We start from the raw sequence: 19666 nt of genomic DNA on the forward strand, positions 1-19666 counted from the left end.
ATCATACAGTGTAAACAGAATACAGTATGATACAGCATACAGTGTAATACAGCATACAGTGTAATACAGCATACAGTATGATACAGCATACAGTGTAATATAACATACAGTGTAATACAGCATACAGAGTAATACAGCATACAGTGTAATACAGCATACAGAGTAATACAGCATACAGAGTAATACAACATACAGTGTAATACAGCATACAGAGTAATACAGCATACGGTGTAATACAGCATACAGTGTAATACAGTATACAGTGTAATACAGCATACGGTGTAATACAGCATACATAGTAATACAGTATACGGTGTAATACAGCATACAGAGTAATACAGCATACAGAGTAATACAGCATACAGTGTAATACAACATACATAGTAATACAGCATACAAAGTAATACAGCATACAGTGTAATACAGCATACAGTGTAATACAGCATACAGAGTAATACAACTATAGAAATGTTTATTTATTACAGCATGATGCAGGGTAACGAAGTGCTTACAGCACGAAGCATGATGCAAAAGTTGTAAAATCTAACCATATAGTACAAGACATATTGTTATCAATTATTGACTTTTGTGGGTCGAGTATTTCTAGTTATATGGACATGAGAAAGTGATATAGTCCGAGACGATTCACTTTCTCAGGTTCGTATTACCACATAACAACCAAAATACAAGTCTATAACTGTTATGCTAGATGTTAAATAACGTTTTAATGATAACGCTAGGAGGCAAAAAGCAGTGTAACGGTTCAATCAAAAAGACGTCATGAAGTGAATATTGACTAACTTTTTCTAAAAGTATCACAAATGCCAATCTCCAGGTGATTATGTTCTAATAACGTTGATATTGGGGAAAACTGTGTCATCTTAAATAATAAGATATAGCATATTGCTTGATACTGTATCGGAACAGGTGCCGAATCACAACCGGTAACCAGGTTGCTCAATGAGTTAAGAGAACGTCTGGAGTTAGGAGGTCTCGGGTTCAAATTTTGGCGTGATAATAAGATAATGAAAGAATGATACGGTTAAAGCGTATGCCATTAATCAGAAATTAAGTATAACCATTATGTAAAACAGTAATAATATAACTATACTAAGCATTGTTCTAGTGCTACAATGAATACCAGGGTATTCAGTTAAAGGCTGTTAACAGGGACAAACTACAATACAAATATCAGTGTATAGGATAAATGGTCATTTCTGCTATTTCTTTAAATAAAATCTTCTAACACTTCCGTAGAACAGAATGCCTTATAAACAATGAATTACTGAACCAGGTTAGTATACTCCTACATAATAGCACACATATATATTGTGTATAGCGATGTAGGAATTGTACAGACAAATATAATGTACCAGTTCGTGACAAACTAGGCGACCGACAGTTTCGGCAGACAGGTCATGCCCTTAAAACATCTGCTTTATATAGCCTGTCAGGAGAGATCACGAAGGAGGTAAAAGTAAGATTAAAATATATCATTATAGGGGCATTTTCATTATGTATCAGGACAAGAAATTTATCATTCATTTTTGATTATCGAGCTTTTTTTTTATTACATTGAGACTTCTGCCTTAATAAAACAAAAACGCTAAGAAAACAGAAAGTAAACGAACGTGTTCCTTTAGGGCATCACATGGTTTATGAAAGTCGGGCTATGATAACATTCATGATATGTCTCAGACCTGGGGGAAATTTAACATCAATAGATATAGAACTTCCCTTTGTTATTTTTTTCTCTCGTCTGGCTGCCATGTAACTGTCTTGCTATGTTATAAGTGTTTGTTTTTTTATTGTTTAAGATGAAGTAAATCTGTCTTTTATTTTCTGTCGGTCGGTCGACGTCGAAATAACTATTTTGTTGTTATGTAATTATAAACTAAAACTGCTTGTTAAAGATATCATAAATTAATAAAAAAAAAAAAAAAAAAAAAAAAAATAATCTTACGTTTAATCAGTTGATCTAAGCTTGATGATTGTGCGTCATAAGGAAATCTCTGAAGAACTCTTGATGGTCGAGGTCGCGTCTTACTTGCAATATATTGAAAAGAATGCAGTGCTAATTGACCACAGATCGATGATAAAGAATATTACCATGCAGATTATTTACCAATTATGGACTTTTGTCGAGGTGAATATATTGTTATATGATCCTGAGAAAATGATATTTACCGAGATGAAATAGAGGTTAATATCACTTCCACAGGTCAATATAATCCCCAAAATGAAATTCCTTAATTGTTATATTAGATGTTTCTATGTTCGAATCTTTAAACAAGACAAAATGTGTGAAAGTTGTATGGAGGAAAATAAGTTGCATTTGGCAGAGACTGCTGTGACGTAACAATTGAAATGACGTCACAAAGTGAATGTTAAACTTCTGTTACACTGATTTGAATATTCATCCCGATGAAGAAACCATTTCTGAAGCTACAGAAAAGATATATATATACTTAAAACAACTTAATCCTGGGCACAACTGCGGTCAAGTGCGTTCAAGCTATATAATTATTAACCATTCAATATCACGGTTTTACCAAATAAAGGATCAATTATCATTTAAATTGTTCTAAAATGTCCCCAAGACCTTTGACGGAAGAGTTGCATGATGGCATAAAAACAGTTTATGCTACAAAGAGGTCAGCTTTATCTATAAATATATGCCATTTCTTGGCCACACGACACGAAAACACGAGTTACAGGAAATGGTAAATAATTGACTCTTTGTCCTTGGGTTGATCCAGGTGATATGTTCTCCCTCCTCTGAGGGGTTTAAGGTCTGTCAGTAGCCGTAAGTTCTAATCAGGCCCAAGAGCTTAAAGCCTACACGCTAGGAATATGCCATTTACAGCTATCGTACCAGCGCTAACAGATGTGACTCCTGAATAGATGTAGTCCCGGAAGAACGTACATTTTTTATTGACAGTCCTTGTCTTTGTGTTGACGCTGTGGTTTGTTTTGTATATTTTTATTTGACCGTCCTTGTCATTCATGTTCATACAGAGACCTTGAGCTGTTGATATTTCACTGAATACTCCTGGGTTGTAACTGTTGTTTAATATAGTTGATTTGTAAAATGTCGATTTCGAATATATGCCCAATTTTATTATAGCCTTAATGATGAGACGCAATCAGAATACTGCTTCATAATCCCCTTTCTGTAGGAAGCAGCGAAGTACGTATCAAGGGCTCATTTATTTTCCTTTCAATTCAAGCAGTTTTTTATTTTTTTATTTTTTATTCCAGACACATCAATCGCATGAGCAACCGTGTGAGGATGAAATACATCAGCTACGGTCCTTTACATTAATACTTTCTTAAATAAGCATACATATTCAAGTTTTATCATGTAAATAACCAGTTTATCATTAATTTAAAATTTGGTTACAAATATAACTTGCATAACACACGCCTAGAATATAAATATACAAGAAAATGACTGGAATCGATTGAAACGAGGATTGGGGGATAGTTTGATAAGAAGTAGAAATATATCCAGAAAAAGAGGGTCAGGGATAAGAGAGACATAAGAGAAAGAAGAGAGGAAAAGAGATTCCCGACGAAAGCAATAATTACAACGTACTCATGAAAGGGAGATTATTGTAAATATATCAGCAAATGAAAAAAGTAAATCAGAGAAAAAAGCCAAAACTCGCTAAAAGAGGAGAGAAAAAAAGTAGATTTTCTTAGTTGTTATCCTTAATGACAATATAGTTGCTTGGTATATGTATGTAAACAAAAATCGTTTCGTACGAGTATGGACTACCTAAGATACATAATTTCTAATGCTATAACGGAGCAAAATTCAGAATACTTTTCAATATTTTGTCCAGATGATTTAAGATTTAGGCCTATTGTTGGCGGTCCCGAAAGTGTTACGCAACGTCTGAGTCATTTTCTGGATATCATCTCAAAACCACTATGTCCAACTGTTAAAAGTTTCATTAAGGACGACTTTGACTTTTTATCTCCTTTACCTAAGACAGCGACAATTGGTTCCAAATTGGTCTCTTTTTATGTAGTTGGCCTTTATACTAACATACCACATGATTTAGGTATAAAGGCTGTTAAAAATTGGTAACAGAGATATCCGGACTATGTAGACGGAAGATTTAGTAAAGAATTTATAATAAACACTCTCAAAATTGTTCTAGAAAGAAACACGTTTTATTTCAATGGTAACCATTTTCAGCAATGTAAGGGTACGGCAATGGGTACTAAAGTTGTACCCACTTATGCTACTTTAGTGTTACGATATTTGGAAGAGATTCTTTATGACAAAATAGAACGGTGTTCGGATAAAGAACTTTCTGATGTTTTGAAAAACAGTTTTTTGAGATTTTTAGATGATGTTTTTATCATCTGGCCCCCGGACAAGAATGTCTCTGAATTTTAGTCAGAGTTAAATTCCTTACACTCGGATATACAGTAAACTATGGAAGTTAATGATCAACTTCCTTTTCTAGATGTTTTGGTAGAACAAACAAACGGACACATATCTACAGATTTGTATTGCAAACCAACTGATTCCCAGAACTATCTTTGTTTTCATTCCAGTCACACCAAACATACAAAAGTTAACATACCATTTTGTATTAGTAACCATAGTCAGTGATAAATATAAGTTAGAGGAGCGATTGAATAATTTATTAGATAATCTTAGAAAACAATGCTATCCAGACGAAATTATATTTAACGGTATTCAAAGAGCTAAGGAGAAGGGTCCGATTTCAGTTAACGACCTAAATAGTGCCAATACAAGTCAAAAGGATATTATACCGTTTGATACAACATTCAACCCTAACAATTTTTAAATGTTTCCAATTAGAAAGTCCACGAAGAATTTTTAAAGAATAGCAAAAAAAAAAAAAATGAAACGTGTCTTGGAGAAGAAGAAAATAATTAATTGCAAAAGACAACCAAGGAATCTGAAACGTTTATTGTGCAAATCAAAATTTTATGGGAAAATAAATGTAAATTACAGTGTGACAAAGTGAATGAATAAGAGATGTCGCAATTTCTAGACGTCCGCATTATGTGTACTTTGTTTATGACGTTATTATTTTTGACGTCTTAAGTATGTGTTCTCCATTTATGACGTTACAAATAAATTTAAATCGTCTTAAGAGCCCCAAGATGGGCGAAAGCGCTAGCCGATTATACTTGTCTTCGTGTTTTGCTTTATTTATATATATATATATATATAATTATCTAAGAACTATATGAAAGGCGCTGAAATCTTTGATTTATTTTTGTTCAGCACATTGTACATATCCTTTGTACCTTTTTTATGTTTGATAATTATATTAATATTCAGTGGTATCAATGGTAGTGTAATCTTTTTTTCAAAAGTCCAGCCTAATTTGCTTATTGCAAAAAAGAGACCTTTATAATCAATGAAGTTAGCTCTTTTATAACATGTCTAAGTGATATTGCAGTACCATCTATAATAAGAGAAGTGTCGTCAGCAAATTGTGATATCAGAAGTTCTGTAGTGTTGATTTTGATGCCTTTTATATGTTTATTTATTCTTAATTTTATTGCTTATATTTCTGCACAGAGAAGGAAAATATATGGTGATAACGGGTCTCCTTGTCGACAACATCTTCCTAATTTTTTGGGTTTAGATAAGTTTCCAACTTGGTTCACTAAAGAAGAAATATTATTTCTAAAAGTTTGTATCCACTGCTTAATTGACTAACCAAAATTAAAAAAATCTAAAACTAGATTTATAAATGACCATGATACAGAATCAAAAGCCTTTTCGAGGTCAATTAAAAGTAACACGTCTGGTATGTCTTGTTCCTCTGTATAATCCATTACATCATAGATTAATCTAGTATTGTCAGCTATATATCTGCCCGGAATAAAACCTGTTTGATCATTATGTATAAGTTTATCTAGAACTGATTTAAGTCTTTCTGTAAAGATCCCGACGCTATTTTAAAAACATTAAGTGAAATATCATCAAACCATGAGTAGTTAGAGGCTTTATCAGTATATTTATATAGTCTTTCGTAATATTTTCGGGTTTCTTCTAAAATCTCCTCCTGTTTTGTAATAGTCCCCACCTCTGTTTCTATCTTTGGTATTATTTTTTCTGTAAAATTTCTTTTTTCTAAACTACAAAAATATTTTGATGGTTTTTCCCCTTCTTCTATCCATTTTACCTTTGATCTGACCATATTTCCCTTCAATTTTTTATCTCTAATATCCTCTAGCTCTTTTTTGTATTTGTGGATATCATCATCATTTTAAATTCCCTCCCTTTCTTCTAAGTTTTGAATTTTGTTAATCAAATCTTTTTTCTATTTTAGAAGTTTTTTTGTTTTTTTATAAGATGCATAAGAAATTGTTTTAATCGCTTCAATAATTTCGTGAAGAACCTACATGTATGAACAATAGATTTGCATATTAATGATGTTTTTTATCGTTGAAGTGATTTTTATCTATTTCTTGACATACGTTAATCAGTGTCTTCGTTGTATCTTGTTCTGTCTTCGATCTCATAATTACATTATAAGGCGTTAATAATAGCGACACATGTAAAAAGAAAATTGAACAGTGTGAATTGGGGATAAGCAGGCTCTCGTGACATGAACAAAATGGAGATTACCGAAATGTCAATAAAACAGTTATTCGAATTAAAAGTCAATATAACTAGTGGAAAATGTTCACAAAAGAAAGATCTACATGGATATATTTCATTAATAATTAGGGAATATGACCAGGTGGCTCGGAATGGAACGCGTCTTATGGTTCACCGACGATTAATATCAAACATTCAATACCATTTGGAATCTGACAACACCTTGCGTACATGTACATGTGTCAACTGATTCTCAGATACGACAGTCATATACCCAGCAGATAATTTTAGATATTAAGAAGAATTAAATGGGAAATGCCCTTCGAAATCAAAATTAATGATCGCAAAGCTTATTTGCTATTCAAAAGAGCGCATGAAACTGGCATTATGATAATATGTTTTAGACACTTAAACACCATTCAACACTACGATGCATTTGATGTAAAAAGTCATTTAAATAATATATTCATCGCGATACATTTTTTTTCTAACTGAGTTATTGTCGCGTCAACTGGAAACATCTCAAGATGATGTCTCGTTATAAAATTGCAAACAAAGTGCTTGGACATTTTTCGAGGTTTTTAAAATTATTTGCTCATCAAATGTTGATTAGTTCGCATATTTTTTCCAATACCACAGGAGAGAACAGCCTAAATTCAAAAAAAAAAATAAAAAAAATCTACGCCTACGGCTGAACTTTAGTCGTCTGAAACTGACATGGTTCTATATGAAGTCACTGGCAGCTGCAGATGCCATTTACAGACAATACAAAGGCCACATTGGAACGTATTTTTAACACTATTCGTATGCCAAAATAAAGTTATGACCCCCAACGATTGTTTTTATAGCATACCGATTTCTTCAGACTGGATGTGAACAAGTAGGTTCTTAGCATGACAATGGAACCCAACCACAGGTTTAAGCTAAGTACTTTATCTAATGCATTTTCTCTCTTGATTTATGAATTGACCACTAGTACAGTACCTAAATTTTATAGGGAATGCGTTTATGAATGATTGCCCTGAATGATGAACAAAAGAAAGAGCATACTATTACAATTTTGATGTTTGCCAAAGGGTACTGTATGCCAAAAATGAATTCACTGCAACATACAATTGTTTTGTCTTTTTAGTACTCATCAGAGATGCTGAGGGTCAAAAAGTTTAAAATTCAAATTGGTGTAAACTATTGAAACAGAAGGAGATTTATTAGGGTTATTTGGTGGCAATGCTTGTTTTGTTCATTTTGATGTGATACTCGCACCTATTTCCAGCTGATTAGTGGTGCAGCTTAACTGCACCCTTGATGTTTACAGACAAGCATTCACCGCTGAAATTGGGAAAAATATGTTAAAGGCTGGTAGAAAGTGTTATGAGATAACTTGTCGTATGTAAAACAAACACCCGAAACAACCACAAATATTTTAAGTAACCGAAGCAGCTATTCGCTCACTCCTAAACTATACATTGCATATAGGTTAGCTTCGACATAGTACAGTACACATATCGTCCGTTTTAATCATACAGGACTCACACAGCGAAATCAGAGAATGGGTTTATGTGTTTTAAATGTAAAAAATTATCACTTGTTAAATATTGTACCTCTGAGGAATTCAAGTGCAGCACTGACAACAATGGTTTGGCTGATTGAAATCTTAAGGTACTTGTGGACGGATTTCTCGGTCTTTCGTGCCTGTTTTTGATTGCAATCCTGTTCTCGCGATTGTGGAATTCTCGAGCTAGGGAATTCCGAAAATGCCACCAAACTTTAATATTTCATATGCAGATACATTTCAAAGAATCTAGACAGTTTTAAGCTTTAAAAATTCCAGTTAGCAACATGAAAGCTTAGTTTAATTGTGTCACTCCTTTGAAATGAAGTGGACTGAACTGGACTGATTGCCTTTGAAACGTAGTTTATTTGGTTAAGGCACCAGTCTTATTTTCAAAGGGCCCTGGTTCGAATCTTGATCTGGTTTTCCATGCTATTACAAACTGACATATGCTTTCTTCTCTTACAAAATTTGTTGCCTTGGATGGTTGATACCGATCCGTTGATTATCCTATTTAAATATTTCCCTATTAATGTGAAAGTAAAGGTTAGAATTCACTTAGGTTTAGAATGTTTAAGTTTGTCACATTTTGTTTGTTAATGAGAACAAAAATAACTGAAAAACAGCGGTAGTGTGAATGACTAAAATCCGCCAGTTTTGTTTTTTGTCTTGTCTTGTTTGGCAGACAAGTAGAACACCGTTTCACCTTAACAATATGTTTCCTGTGTTCTTTTCCAAGATCAAAAATAGGATAAACGCCCTTTAAATAGAGGGTTTAGTGTTGTTTTATTATCATCCGTCCTGTAGGTCACAGGCAAATAAGCCTGCTCTTCGGATTTTGAAATGTCGACTCCTTTTATTAGAGTTATTACCCTCACTTTCCTTAATCAATCCTTTGATATTCATGTGTCATTATTGAAGGGCAATAGCAAGCTTGCCCTCAAAATGTCATTATCATTCATCACTTTAGACCATAAATGACTCATCCAGATCAATGTTTGGTAGAGTCTACTAAAGTTTCATAGGGGTCCGACGAAATTATGCTCTTCTTTCATGTACATGTAGCACCACAGAATTATTCGTCGCTTTTATATAATGTTTACACCAATCACAGAAGGTAATCAAATAAAGCCAATGATGTGCGTTCGTTTCGATTCTATGACACGGCAGACCTATTAGATCAATTCACCGAAGTTTGGTTATCCGCACCACCAGAACTAAATCATGATTTGTCATTGTATTTTTTCAGATCCCCTAGTCGGAGAGATCAGACCAGAAAGTGATATCTATTTGTCAGCATTTTATTTATCGGTCTCTGGTGACCACACGATCGCTTTGACCTAAACCAAGCAGTGGCCATCGCTATCAGACCCACATCCAGAATTAGGCATCATTACTTGACCAATACCCTGCGGTGGACATCAACTCTCTACGAAGCCGCATAATCGGTCACTCTTGTTGAATTTCGGACATAAGTGTTGAACAATTATTTCTACTGATCATACATCAACGTCATCATGCCGACATATGTTAAAGTGACCGCTATGTCCGGAATAACGATGGTCATTGTTTTCATAATGCCATGCGCCTATCTAACCGGTAAGTATGTCAATACAGTTATATATTTTTTTTTACATTGTTGATCCTATTTATTTAGCACTATAAATGTTTCCGCATTTATTTTCGGGGATGGTCGATATCTCTTGTTTTGTTTATTTTGCTTTTTGTTTATTGATATTTATCCTATTGATTAAATCCATAAATTGAATAAAACTATTGAAAACTAGTAATCGCAAAAATAACTAATATGCATTATATACATATTTCATAAAATAAGCTATATTCAAATTACTGTAATAAATAGCATGGCTATAATTCGCAACTCACCAAAATACGTGAAGGTAAATATACAATTATAGTACGGAATTTATTTTTATTTCTAAATACACAGAAAAGCTTCAATATAAGTCATTTTAACGGTATGGATAGTTTAAGGTAATTCTAATTTTAGTTAAATTTACGAGACGACACTGGGGGTGTTTTAAGTCCATTAACGAGAAGATAAATTGAACTGTTTTTGTAATGTTTGCTATTTATTGCATTACCGCTAGTACTCAATTGGTTGTCACAAAGCATCTCAGCCAAAGAGGTAGATAGTAACAGCCTACCTTGTCGTCTGTTAGGAATCATGTGTTGTTGATTAAACATTACATCAGCTGTATCGATCAATATCACACGATAACTGGAACTCAACTTCTCAACTCAATTACTGTACATCAACACATCTCTCGTTAACTGTTATGCTGCCGTGATCACAAGTTGATGTGTCACGTCATAATCTGTTTCGTATTGCCTGTTTTATAATTATAAGCACATATTCATGGGTTTGTGTCCATAATTGCTGACATTTATTTACCCAAAACGATTATTGTTTAAATAGTGTTTAACTACCATCTCCCTGTTTATACATGTTAGTAAAACAGTCATTAACTTAATTTTTCATCACACTATCTATATAGACTTTTAATGACCATATTCGTGTTGAAACATTGACCTGTCAGGTGGTCTATCACTTCATATCTTATCTATTTATGACTTCTTTTGCCCTGTCACGTGGTCATTCCTTGATATCATGTCAAGTGGTACTAACATTTATGGCACGTTGTACAGTTACTTCAGATGATCAGTCACGTGGACATGCTGATGATTCTCTGTCACGTGATTCAAAACGTAATGTCCTGCCAAGTGCCATACTCTATCGCGTGGTACTATCCATGATGACCGTCATGTGATCTTTATATTGATGCCATGTCACTTAGCATCGCTCTTGATGACCTGTCACATGATGTCGGGATAACTGATGCCCTGTCATATGATGTCGGGATAACTGATGCCCTGTCACATGATGTCGGGATAACTGATGCCCTGTCACATGATGTCGGGATAACTGATGCCATGTCACATGATGTCGGGATAACTGATGTCAAGTGACATGATGTCAGGATAACTGATGTCCTGTCACATGATGTCGGGATAACTGATGTCCTGGCACATGATGTCGAGAAAACTGATGCCCTGTCACATGATGTCGGGATAACTGATGTCAAGTGACATGATGTCGGGATAACTGATGTCCTGGCACATGATGTCGGGATAACTGATGTCCTGTCACATGACGTCGGGATAACTGATGTCCTGTCACATGATGTCGGGATAACTGATATCCTGGCACATGATGTCGGGATAACTTATGTCCTGTCTCATGATATCGGGATAACTGATGTCCTGTCACATGATTTTTACGGTGATGTCCTGTCAGCGCTGTCGTTACCATGATGTCATGTTGCGTCTCTAAATTCCCTACATCATAAAAACACCTAGACACAATCGGCGTCACGGATGCAAAGGAAAACGACTAGAAAACGGAAAGGAGACGGATTCCTTATTCCGGAGAGATATTAAAATAAACGGCCCGTCCCTTTGAAATTACGTTTATAGCCGGACACTCGTTCATCACTCTCCCGTGCTACGAGATTCGATCATTTCATTCAATAACTAACCACACTTGTTTGCGTAATCCTCAACTGCCGTCAACCGCGACGTCGGGGCGGTTAACGTGATATATAACGTTATAAACACAACGCCAGGGAAGCTCACCGATTATATACCGCCAATTCTCACGCGAACAACGAGTTTACGCGCACTTAAACAGGCTATTATCATTGTTCTTAATTGTGTTGACAAAAAACAAGATTTCGTGTCCCCCTATCAAATAATCTTATGTTAAAGATAAACATTGGGTTGTGTGAAATTGATGATCGATATTGAATTTCATAATCATTCTGTCGAGTCTTCAATAGCCCAACATCGTGATCTGTTTTTCTTCACAAAGTCATGTTTATGTTTTCTTTGAAGTTTTATAATTGTCAAAGTCGTTATGTTCCGCGTGTGCTGTAACCGGAAAGTGTGGCTGTCGACAACGGAGAAGATTGCTTCCTATTCTCCTATTTGTAACCTAACCATGTGTAACTGTTACAGGCGATAAGTGTGAGGTCAATTTTATTCTATTTGTAGAATATTGGAGACAGTGCTATCAGTATCAATAATGAAATATACATCATGGTGTGTAAGTGTCGTTGTTGTATATCATTACCACTGAGCTACGCATGAAAGGAGATTTATGACGGCATTGTTATGCGCAGGGATGCTTTTTCCCCAATGATAACACTCCTGTAGTTTATTGAGAAAGTTTTTCTGACTATGAATATTTAAAGATAGTAATATTTGCTTTTCCTTTGTTTATTTGTTCTGTTTACCTGGGGTTTAATTACCTCTTCACAGCTAAGATCATATGAAAACGGAGGTCTCGGGGGAAACATTCGAAACGAAAGAATAGGGAAACACAGAAAACTTAAGAAATAGGAAGTGTTGCAATGGGGCTGCAGATCAATTTTGTTTTCATGGTGTTCCCTAAGCAGACGACACATAACAAAACACCCGATTTTGAGGGGGACCCCACATCAGCCACGATATCATGTTAGGGGCTATAGCAGGCCTGCGGGGGTTAGACAAAAAATGTATTGCCTTAGAAAACAGTGATATAGTATTTTCGCTCTTTTATATTCTCATAATTTTTCTAATGTACATGGAAAATTACAACGCTATGTGGACACATCTGTAACAAATTTTATATAATATAACATGTGCAACATTTTGTCTCGTTCATTTTAGTCAATTCTGAGTACTCTTTAAACTAACTAGTGTATAGAGTCTAAGCATCCTTTATGATTCTGTTTTCATATTTATGTCATATCTAACAAATCTGAGAATAATATTAAAGGTACCAACTGTATTGCTTTCAAATTAAAAACAGATTTCATTAGAAACATTATTTTGACTGACATAAGATATCTTGTCATTTTGAGATTTTACGAATTGCTTTTCTAGAAAATGCGTTTTAAGGTCTTTGTTGTCATGTCTTAGTTGTTGTGTGATGGCGAATGAACGGAAATGGCTATCTAATATCCGAAATTGAAATAGAAATCGTGTTCAATAAATCCGGAATTAATTTGTGCACAAGTTTCTGTATGTCATAGAGAAACTGTCATAACGCTATAGAATTGACGTTGTCAGAAACCATGGAATAAGAACAAGATTTTGGTTTTTTTTTATTCCTCGACTCATTAAATGATTTTATTTCCTGCTATCGACCGCGTGTACATAGACTTTCTGTGACATGGCGTTATGGTTTGGAATGGAATTTGATACACACGCTCACGGTAGATTGAGCCTCTATGATCCGCTATTGACGCAACGTCAAGATTGAACGATCGTAGATCATTGGAATGGAAATTGCTTTTCCTAATAAAACATCCAACAGTCTTCAATTAAAGCAATATTTCTGTCATCCCTGATATACTTGTACGTTATTATTTACCCCATCTTTTTATACTTTGGTTGTGAATAAAGACATTTAACAATGCTCTCAGATACGACAGTTCTCTCAACATAGGCTATTAAACAGACCAGACATTTAATTAAGAAGTGGCTTTCCATCATTCAGAAAATATATAAAAAGTCACGTTTTATACAGAAACCCTGTAACAGCGTACCATAATATTGTATGGGATAGTGTGAAATGAATGGTATCTTTAAAGGTTTCATTACCATTTTAAGTATCCCTTCTCATAACTTTTATGTATAAAGGTACAATGCACTTACCACTGTAAATTTCCAGAGAAACAGTGCCTGGTGTAGCCCACTACATCATTGCACGAGGTACCTTTGGCCCCATTTTCATACTCTGCTTCTGTATAGAACTCTGTGTTATTGTTATCCTTTTGGAAGGTGAATCTCCTAACAGCACTCTTCATATAATACGTAATGTGCTATTGCAACGTTAACCCCAAGCAAACAAAGTACGAAAAATCGAACGAAGGAAGGAACAAACAAACAAACGAAAAACGGAGCAAACAGATTAACGAACAAGCAAGCAAACAAACGAACAAGCTCACAAGCAAATACTTTGTACCATATCGCATTGCGCAAATCATGCTTAATCGCTCAATATAGACTATAGACGTGTACTAAGCATACAACGAAACATTGTGTTGAGAAGGACGTGTATTGTCCAATGACATTAGAGAACACGATTCATTAACCCTGGTTCCTGAGTAATCAGCCGTTCCGTAAACATGCCTTTGTGTATACAATGATACGAACGTTTCATTTTTTTTATACAAAATTACCCTGATGCATTGATAAGGTCGGTTGAGCTTTGCTTCAAAGCAAAGGGAGGGACGTTTACAAGAAACGTACTCACAGAGAACCGTCCGTGGTAATTGATACTAATGCATACAATTGCTCATTATTGTCAAAGAGCTCTGTTTGGCCACTGTGCGATAATGCGTTTCAAAAACACATGATTCACTTGCACATGTATTGACTCTAGCAGTCAGCACACAAGTACAAAATATATACCAAAATGTCCGCACAAAATTACTAAACATATACCAAAATGTCAACACACAAGTAAAAAATATACCAAAATGTCAAAACACAACTACACACTATATCAAAAGGTTAAAAGGTCAAAAAACATCACTCCAACTTAATGATAGTGAAGATATCTTAATTAAACCTAAAATGTTCGAGACCTCAGATTATCATTCGGATTGCCAGACACAAATTTGAAGATATCCATTTATGGAATATGTGTATGCAGTGTCAAACTGTAAAACTGGCAAAAGAATAAAACAGTGTGGTCCTTATATACAGAAGGTCGTTTTAGAAAGGTTATTTTATTGAAACATAATAAATAATTACCTTTATCCTTTAAATAGGAATTAAACGTAGGAAGTGTTCATATACAAGTACTAAAAAGCGTTTTATAGACAATTGAACATAGTAAGGGAATTGTGTTTTTTGACAGGTTAATTTTATAAAGAACCGATCTTTATAGAAAAGTGTCGTTTAGACAGGTTACAATGAAATGTATCACGAGAACATGTTTTCTTTGAATAAAAATGCTTAGATAATTGTTTTCATTTTAACTAATAACAAAACCTTATCCCCAGTAGCACCATTACGTTCATCATATTGTATTATTTTGTTCAACACGCTCAGTAAGTCAATATTTACTGTTGCTTTATTAAGTCCCTACATAAATACGCTCAGTATTTCAATGTTTACAATTCCTTTATTAAGTCCCTAAATAAATACGCTCAGTAAGTCAATGTTTACATTTCCTTTATTAAGTCCCTACATAAATACGCCCAGTAAGTCAATGTTTACAATTCCTTTATAAAGTCCCTACATAAATACGCTCAGTATTTAAATGTTTACAATTCCTTTATTAAGTCCCTTCATAAATACGCTCAGTAAGTCAATGTTTACATTTCCTTTATTAAGTCCCTACATAAATACGCTCGGTAAGTCAATATTTACAGTTACTTTATTAAGTCCCTACATAAATACGCTCCGTTAGTCAATGTTTACAATTCCTTTATTTAGTCCCTACATAAATACGCTCGGTAAGTCAATATTTACAGTTACTTTATTAAGTCCCTACATAAATACGCTCACTAAGTCAATGTTTACAATTCCTTTATTAAATCCCTACATAAATACGCTCAGTAAGTCAATATTTACAATTCCTTTATTAAGGCCCTACATAAATACGCTCAGTATTTCAATGTTTACAATTCCTTTATTAAGTCCCGACATAAATACGCTCAGTAAGTCAATGTTTATAATTCCTTTATTAAGTCCCTACATAAATACGCACAGTAAGTCAATGTTTACAATTCCTTTATTAAATCCCTACATAAATACGCTCAGTAAGTCAATGGTTACAATTCCTTTATTAAGTCCCTACATAAATACGCACAGTAAGTCAATGTTTACAATTCCTTTATTAAGTCCCTACATAAATACGCTCAAAAGACAATTGCACTGTTCCTGGGAAAGAACTATAGATTGAACCTATTGGAGTTCTATTTAAACCTTTTTACGTACCAGTATGTTCTCTCAAGATGGCAAATGTAAGAAATATCTCAACGTCCAATTATTCTGAATAACGTCTGACTCTTGTGCAATTAAGTAATTTCATTTGGTGTTCCACGTACGCCGATTCGTTAAGGTGACACGGCGAACCAATATAAACCCGTATATCTGCCAGTTATATTGGTCTCATATCTCCCATAAGCTTAACTATTAACCAGCAAGGCCCTGTTAGAAAAAGGGACAAATTTAATTTTCAACCAACCAATTTTATAGCAAATAATAGCCAATGCCCCTCCTGTTGAAGGGGATTATATAATGGTGTATGTGAGGAAATAGATTTTACGAGTTTGGATGCAATCCCATGAAATTATTTTCTGATCCGTATTGAAGGGTTAACGATACAGAAATCGGATGCAGGTGAAATAATTGTCTGTTTATTACCATAAGCTGGAGAGAGCGTCCGAATTTAACATGATTCCTGTAGTCAATCAAATCATCCGTTAAAACAGCTCTTCGATTTTAGGTAGTGTCATTAACGATTGCTGTCTAATATCGCATTGTTCGGACCAAGAACGTATTCGAATAACAAATGTTGTCTACCATTGTTCAGTTTACGCCTATTTACTCAGCGTGCTGTATTCGGCGTGATGTGTTTATCCACCCTGGCTCGTACCAGTCAACTGTTATTAGGAATCTCAAGTTCAACAACCAGTTATAGAGTCAATACATTCCGTCTAAATCGTACGTTTTCAGGGACTGGAAAATCTCAACCGGTCACACGTGGTTCTAGGGAAAGAAAAATATAAAGAAATACTATTGTTGATAACATTTGTCCGATAAACGAAAGTTCCAATTTATTTGAAACGTTATTATTATGTTACTGTTTCGTAGATGAATATTGTATTCTTGAAGTTGCATTGCTTCGGTGTATACTCCGGATAATTGTTTCCGTCATCCATTTCTTTTATTACACCGATGGTAAACACTTAACATGAATGGCTGGCCGACCCTGAACTAAGTTCGCTTTTTATGCTTTTATGCAATCTGTGGACTTTCGCTCGTACACATAAAGTTATATAGGTATGAGAGTAGGTATGTCTGGAAATACATACCATGCTTTGTCAATTCAAGCATTCCACAGAATGTGCTACGAAAGAATTGCTAGTCTATTAAATTTTAATACAACCCTTGAAATAGATGTAAAAAAAAACACACCACTAAATAGAGCTAATCTTAAACAATAAGCTGCCGAACTACCGCTGAGAAAAAGCCTCGATATAAAATTGTCATCAAAATAGACTATTACCGATGAAGAGAAAATAATAACCATCAAATAATTGTACTAATGTTATGATATCTTAACATGACATTTTGTAAAAATAAATATAATATTATTAAAAAACACACAAGCAAATTATAACAATAAATAATACAACCACCTTAATATGATTACAGATTATATATTTCTATCACTAGACCAGGTACAAACAAGGTATTGAGTACAAAATCCGTGGTACAAAGTGTAATCTGACGAGTGTTGAGACCGTGCCCTTATTGATTAGCACCAAGGTCGGTCTCGCTTGAGTAAGAGAAATAGATGTGGCTATACCAAGCCATGTCCTGTAAATATTTGATAAGAAGACAGAGTAGATTAATCGTATTGTATTTCCAATAAAAACGTTATACGTCCAGCGCAATCAAGTCCAACAGTTAGCGTCTACACTAATCGTGGTGCCTTGTCAAAGGTATACGATTCTCATGAAGAAAAATAGCGACTTATCGCTTGTAAAAAAATGGCAGATTATGTGCCGCAGTTAATACTAGGAATCAATGGTGTTAGAAGGTTTCGTTTTAATGATCAGACGATGAAACCAAAATATGTATATGTTGCTTATATTGCCTTTATTTGGATGCGAAAATTGCAAATAAAATCCATAGCGAATCCAAACAATATGTTTTTAAAGGCGGAGTGGGGTGGTTATCATTAAATTCGGTTGCACAGCTATCCTTTTGTATTCTTAAGAAGAATGATATCATCATTTCTTAAACACAAATATATGATTTGAGTTATAGAGGAAAACCCTTGTTTCTTTTACAAATTGTCCTATGCATTTGGTCATGATGTGAAAACGGGAAAGGTAAGTTTGTGTACCTTACGGTCAACAGGACGGTTATGTAGGTATCCGAGTGTATATCGAAAGCAAGAGACATCGAGAAGTCTTTTTTTAGAAATATACTTAATACAATGGAAGTTTCAAGAATATACAGTCTTGATGAGAGTCTCTTTTCGGACTTGTATCAGCTATCGTTTCAGTATTTCTAAACATTTTCTTCATCTCCATCAGACAAATGACCAGTGAAGCGTATCCACACCAAGGTGTACAATGTGTACGAGTTGTGACAAAATCGATGTCGAATCGGCTACGTTGTAAGCGTATGTACAATAGTTGTGATATATGCACTGAAATGACTCGATTCATTTCGCTTTATTTAATACTTAGTCATAGATGTGCGAGAATCTTTGAGCCCCCTCATCTCGATTTAGAACTGACCCACTTCGGCGTTTTCAGATAGCTTCCTTTGTCTGCCGCTTGAATAGATTGCTCTCCCTTTCACCAGATCAGAAAGGAAGCAGTCGGAGTCCAAGATAAATAAATCGGCAATCAGAGACCATGCCACACAGAAAAATCATGTGATTGACTGGGATATCTCCAAAATTTTGGACAGAGAAAACAATCTGTTCAAACTGCAGATAAAGGATGCCATCTGGAATCGCCGCAGGGGCCAATTCTAAATCGAGATGACGGGGCTTAAAGACTCTCGCAAATCTATGACCAAGTATTGAAAAAAGCGTAGCTGATTCGAGTCATTCGGTACACATTGAACAACTTTTGTCCATACGCTTACAGCGAAGCCGAATCGAAATTGATTTTGGGGACAACTCGTAAACATTTTACACCTTTGTGTAGATACGCTTCACTGGTCATTTGTCTGATGAAGGTGACAGTATACATATGGTACTAGGCATTGCAACATCACACAGACAATCTTATTGGTTGTGTAAAAAGAACTTTTCATTATCGTTTCAGTAGTTCAATGAAAAAGTACACATATGTAATTTTTTCCAATTTTCACCACCAACCCATGGCCTCCCCCCCCCTCCCCCCACCTATCAACCCATGGCCTCATCCCCCACCCATCAACCCATGGCCTCACCCCCATCAATTAACACATGGCCTCACCCCCACCCATCAACACATGGCCTCAACCCCACCTACCAACCCATGGCCTCATCTCCACCCATCTACCCATGGCCTCACCCCACATATCAACCCCTGGCCTCACCCCCACATATCAACCCATGGCCTCACCCCCACTCATCAACCAGTGGCCTCAACCCCACCCATCAACCCATGGCCTCACCCCCATCAATTAACACATGGCCTCACCCCCACCCATCAACACATGGCCTCAACCCCACCTACCAACCCATGGCCTCATCTCCA

At 35.2% G+C, this 19666-nt stretch overlaps 1 protein-coding gene across 2 annotated transcripts in view; it reads left to right on the forward strand.

Annotated features, from left to right (window-relative positions):
* Positions 1-19666, forward strand: part of LOC110460591 (carbonic anhydrase-related protein 10-like) — a 104551-nt gene that overhangs the window by 18680 nt on the left and 66205 nt on the right. For both annotated transcript variants that reach the window (XM_021513576.1, XM_021513577.1), the window contains exon 2: positions 9406-9755. In XM_021513576.1, the coding sequence (XP_021369251.1) occupies positions 9674-9755 (82 nt within the window). In that variant the 5' untranslated portion in view covers positions 9406-9673. The remainder of the gene's footprint in view (positions 1-9405; positions 9756-19666) is intronic.

Source organism: Mizuhopecten yessoensis, unplaced genomic scaffold, assembly GCF_002113885.1.
Source record: "Mizuhopecten yessoensis strain PY_sf001 unplaced genomic scaffold, ASM211388v2 scaffold10441, whole genome shotgun sequence".
Taxonomy (NCBI): domain Eukaryota; kingdom Metazoa; phylum Mollusca; class Bivalvia; order Pectinida; family Pectinidae; genus Mizuhopecten; species Mizuhopecten yessoensis.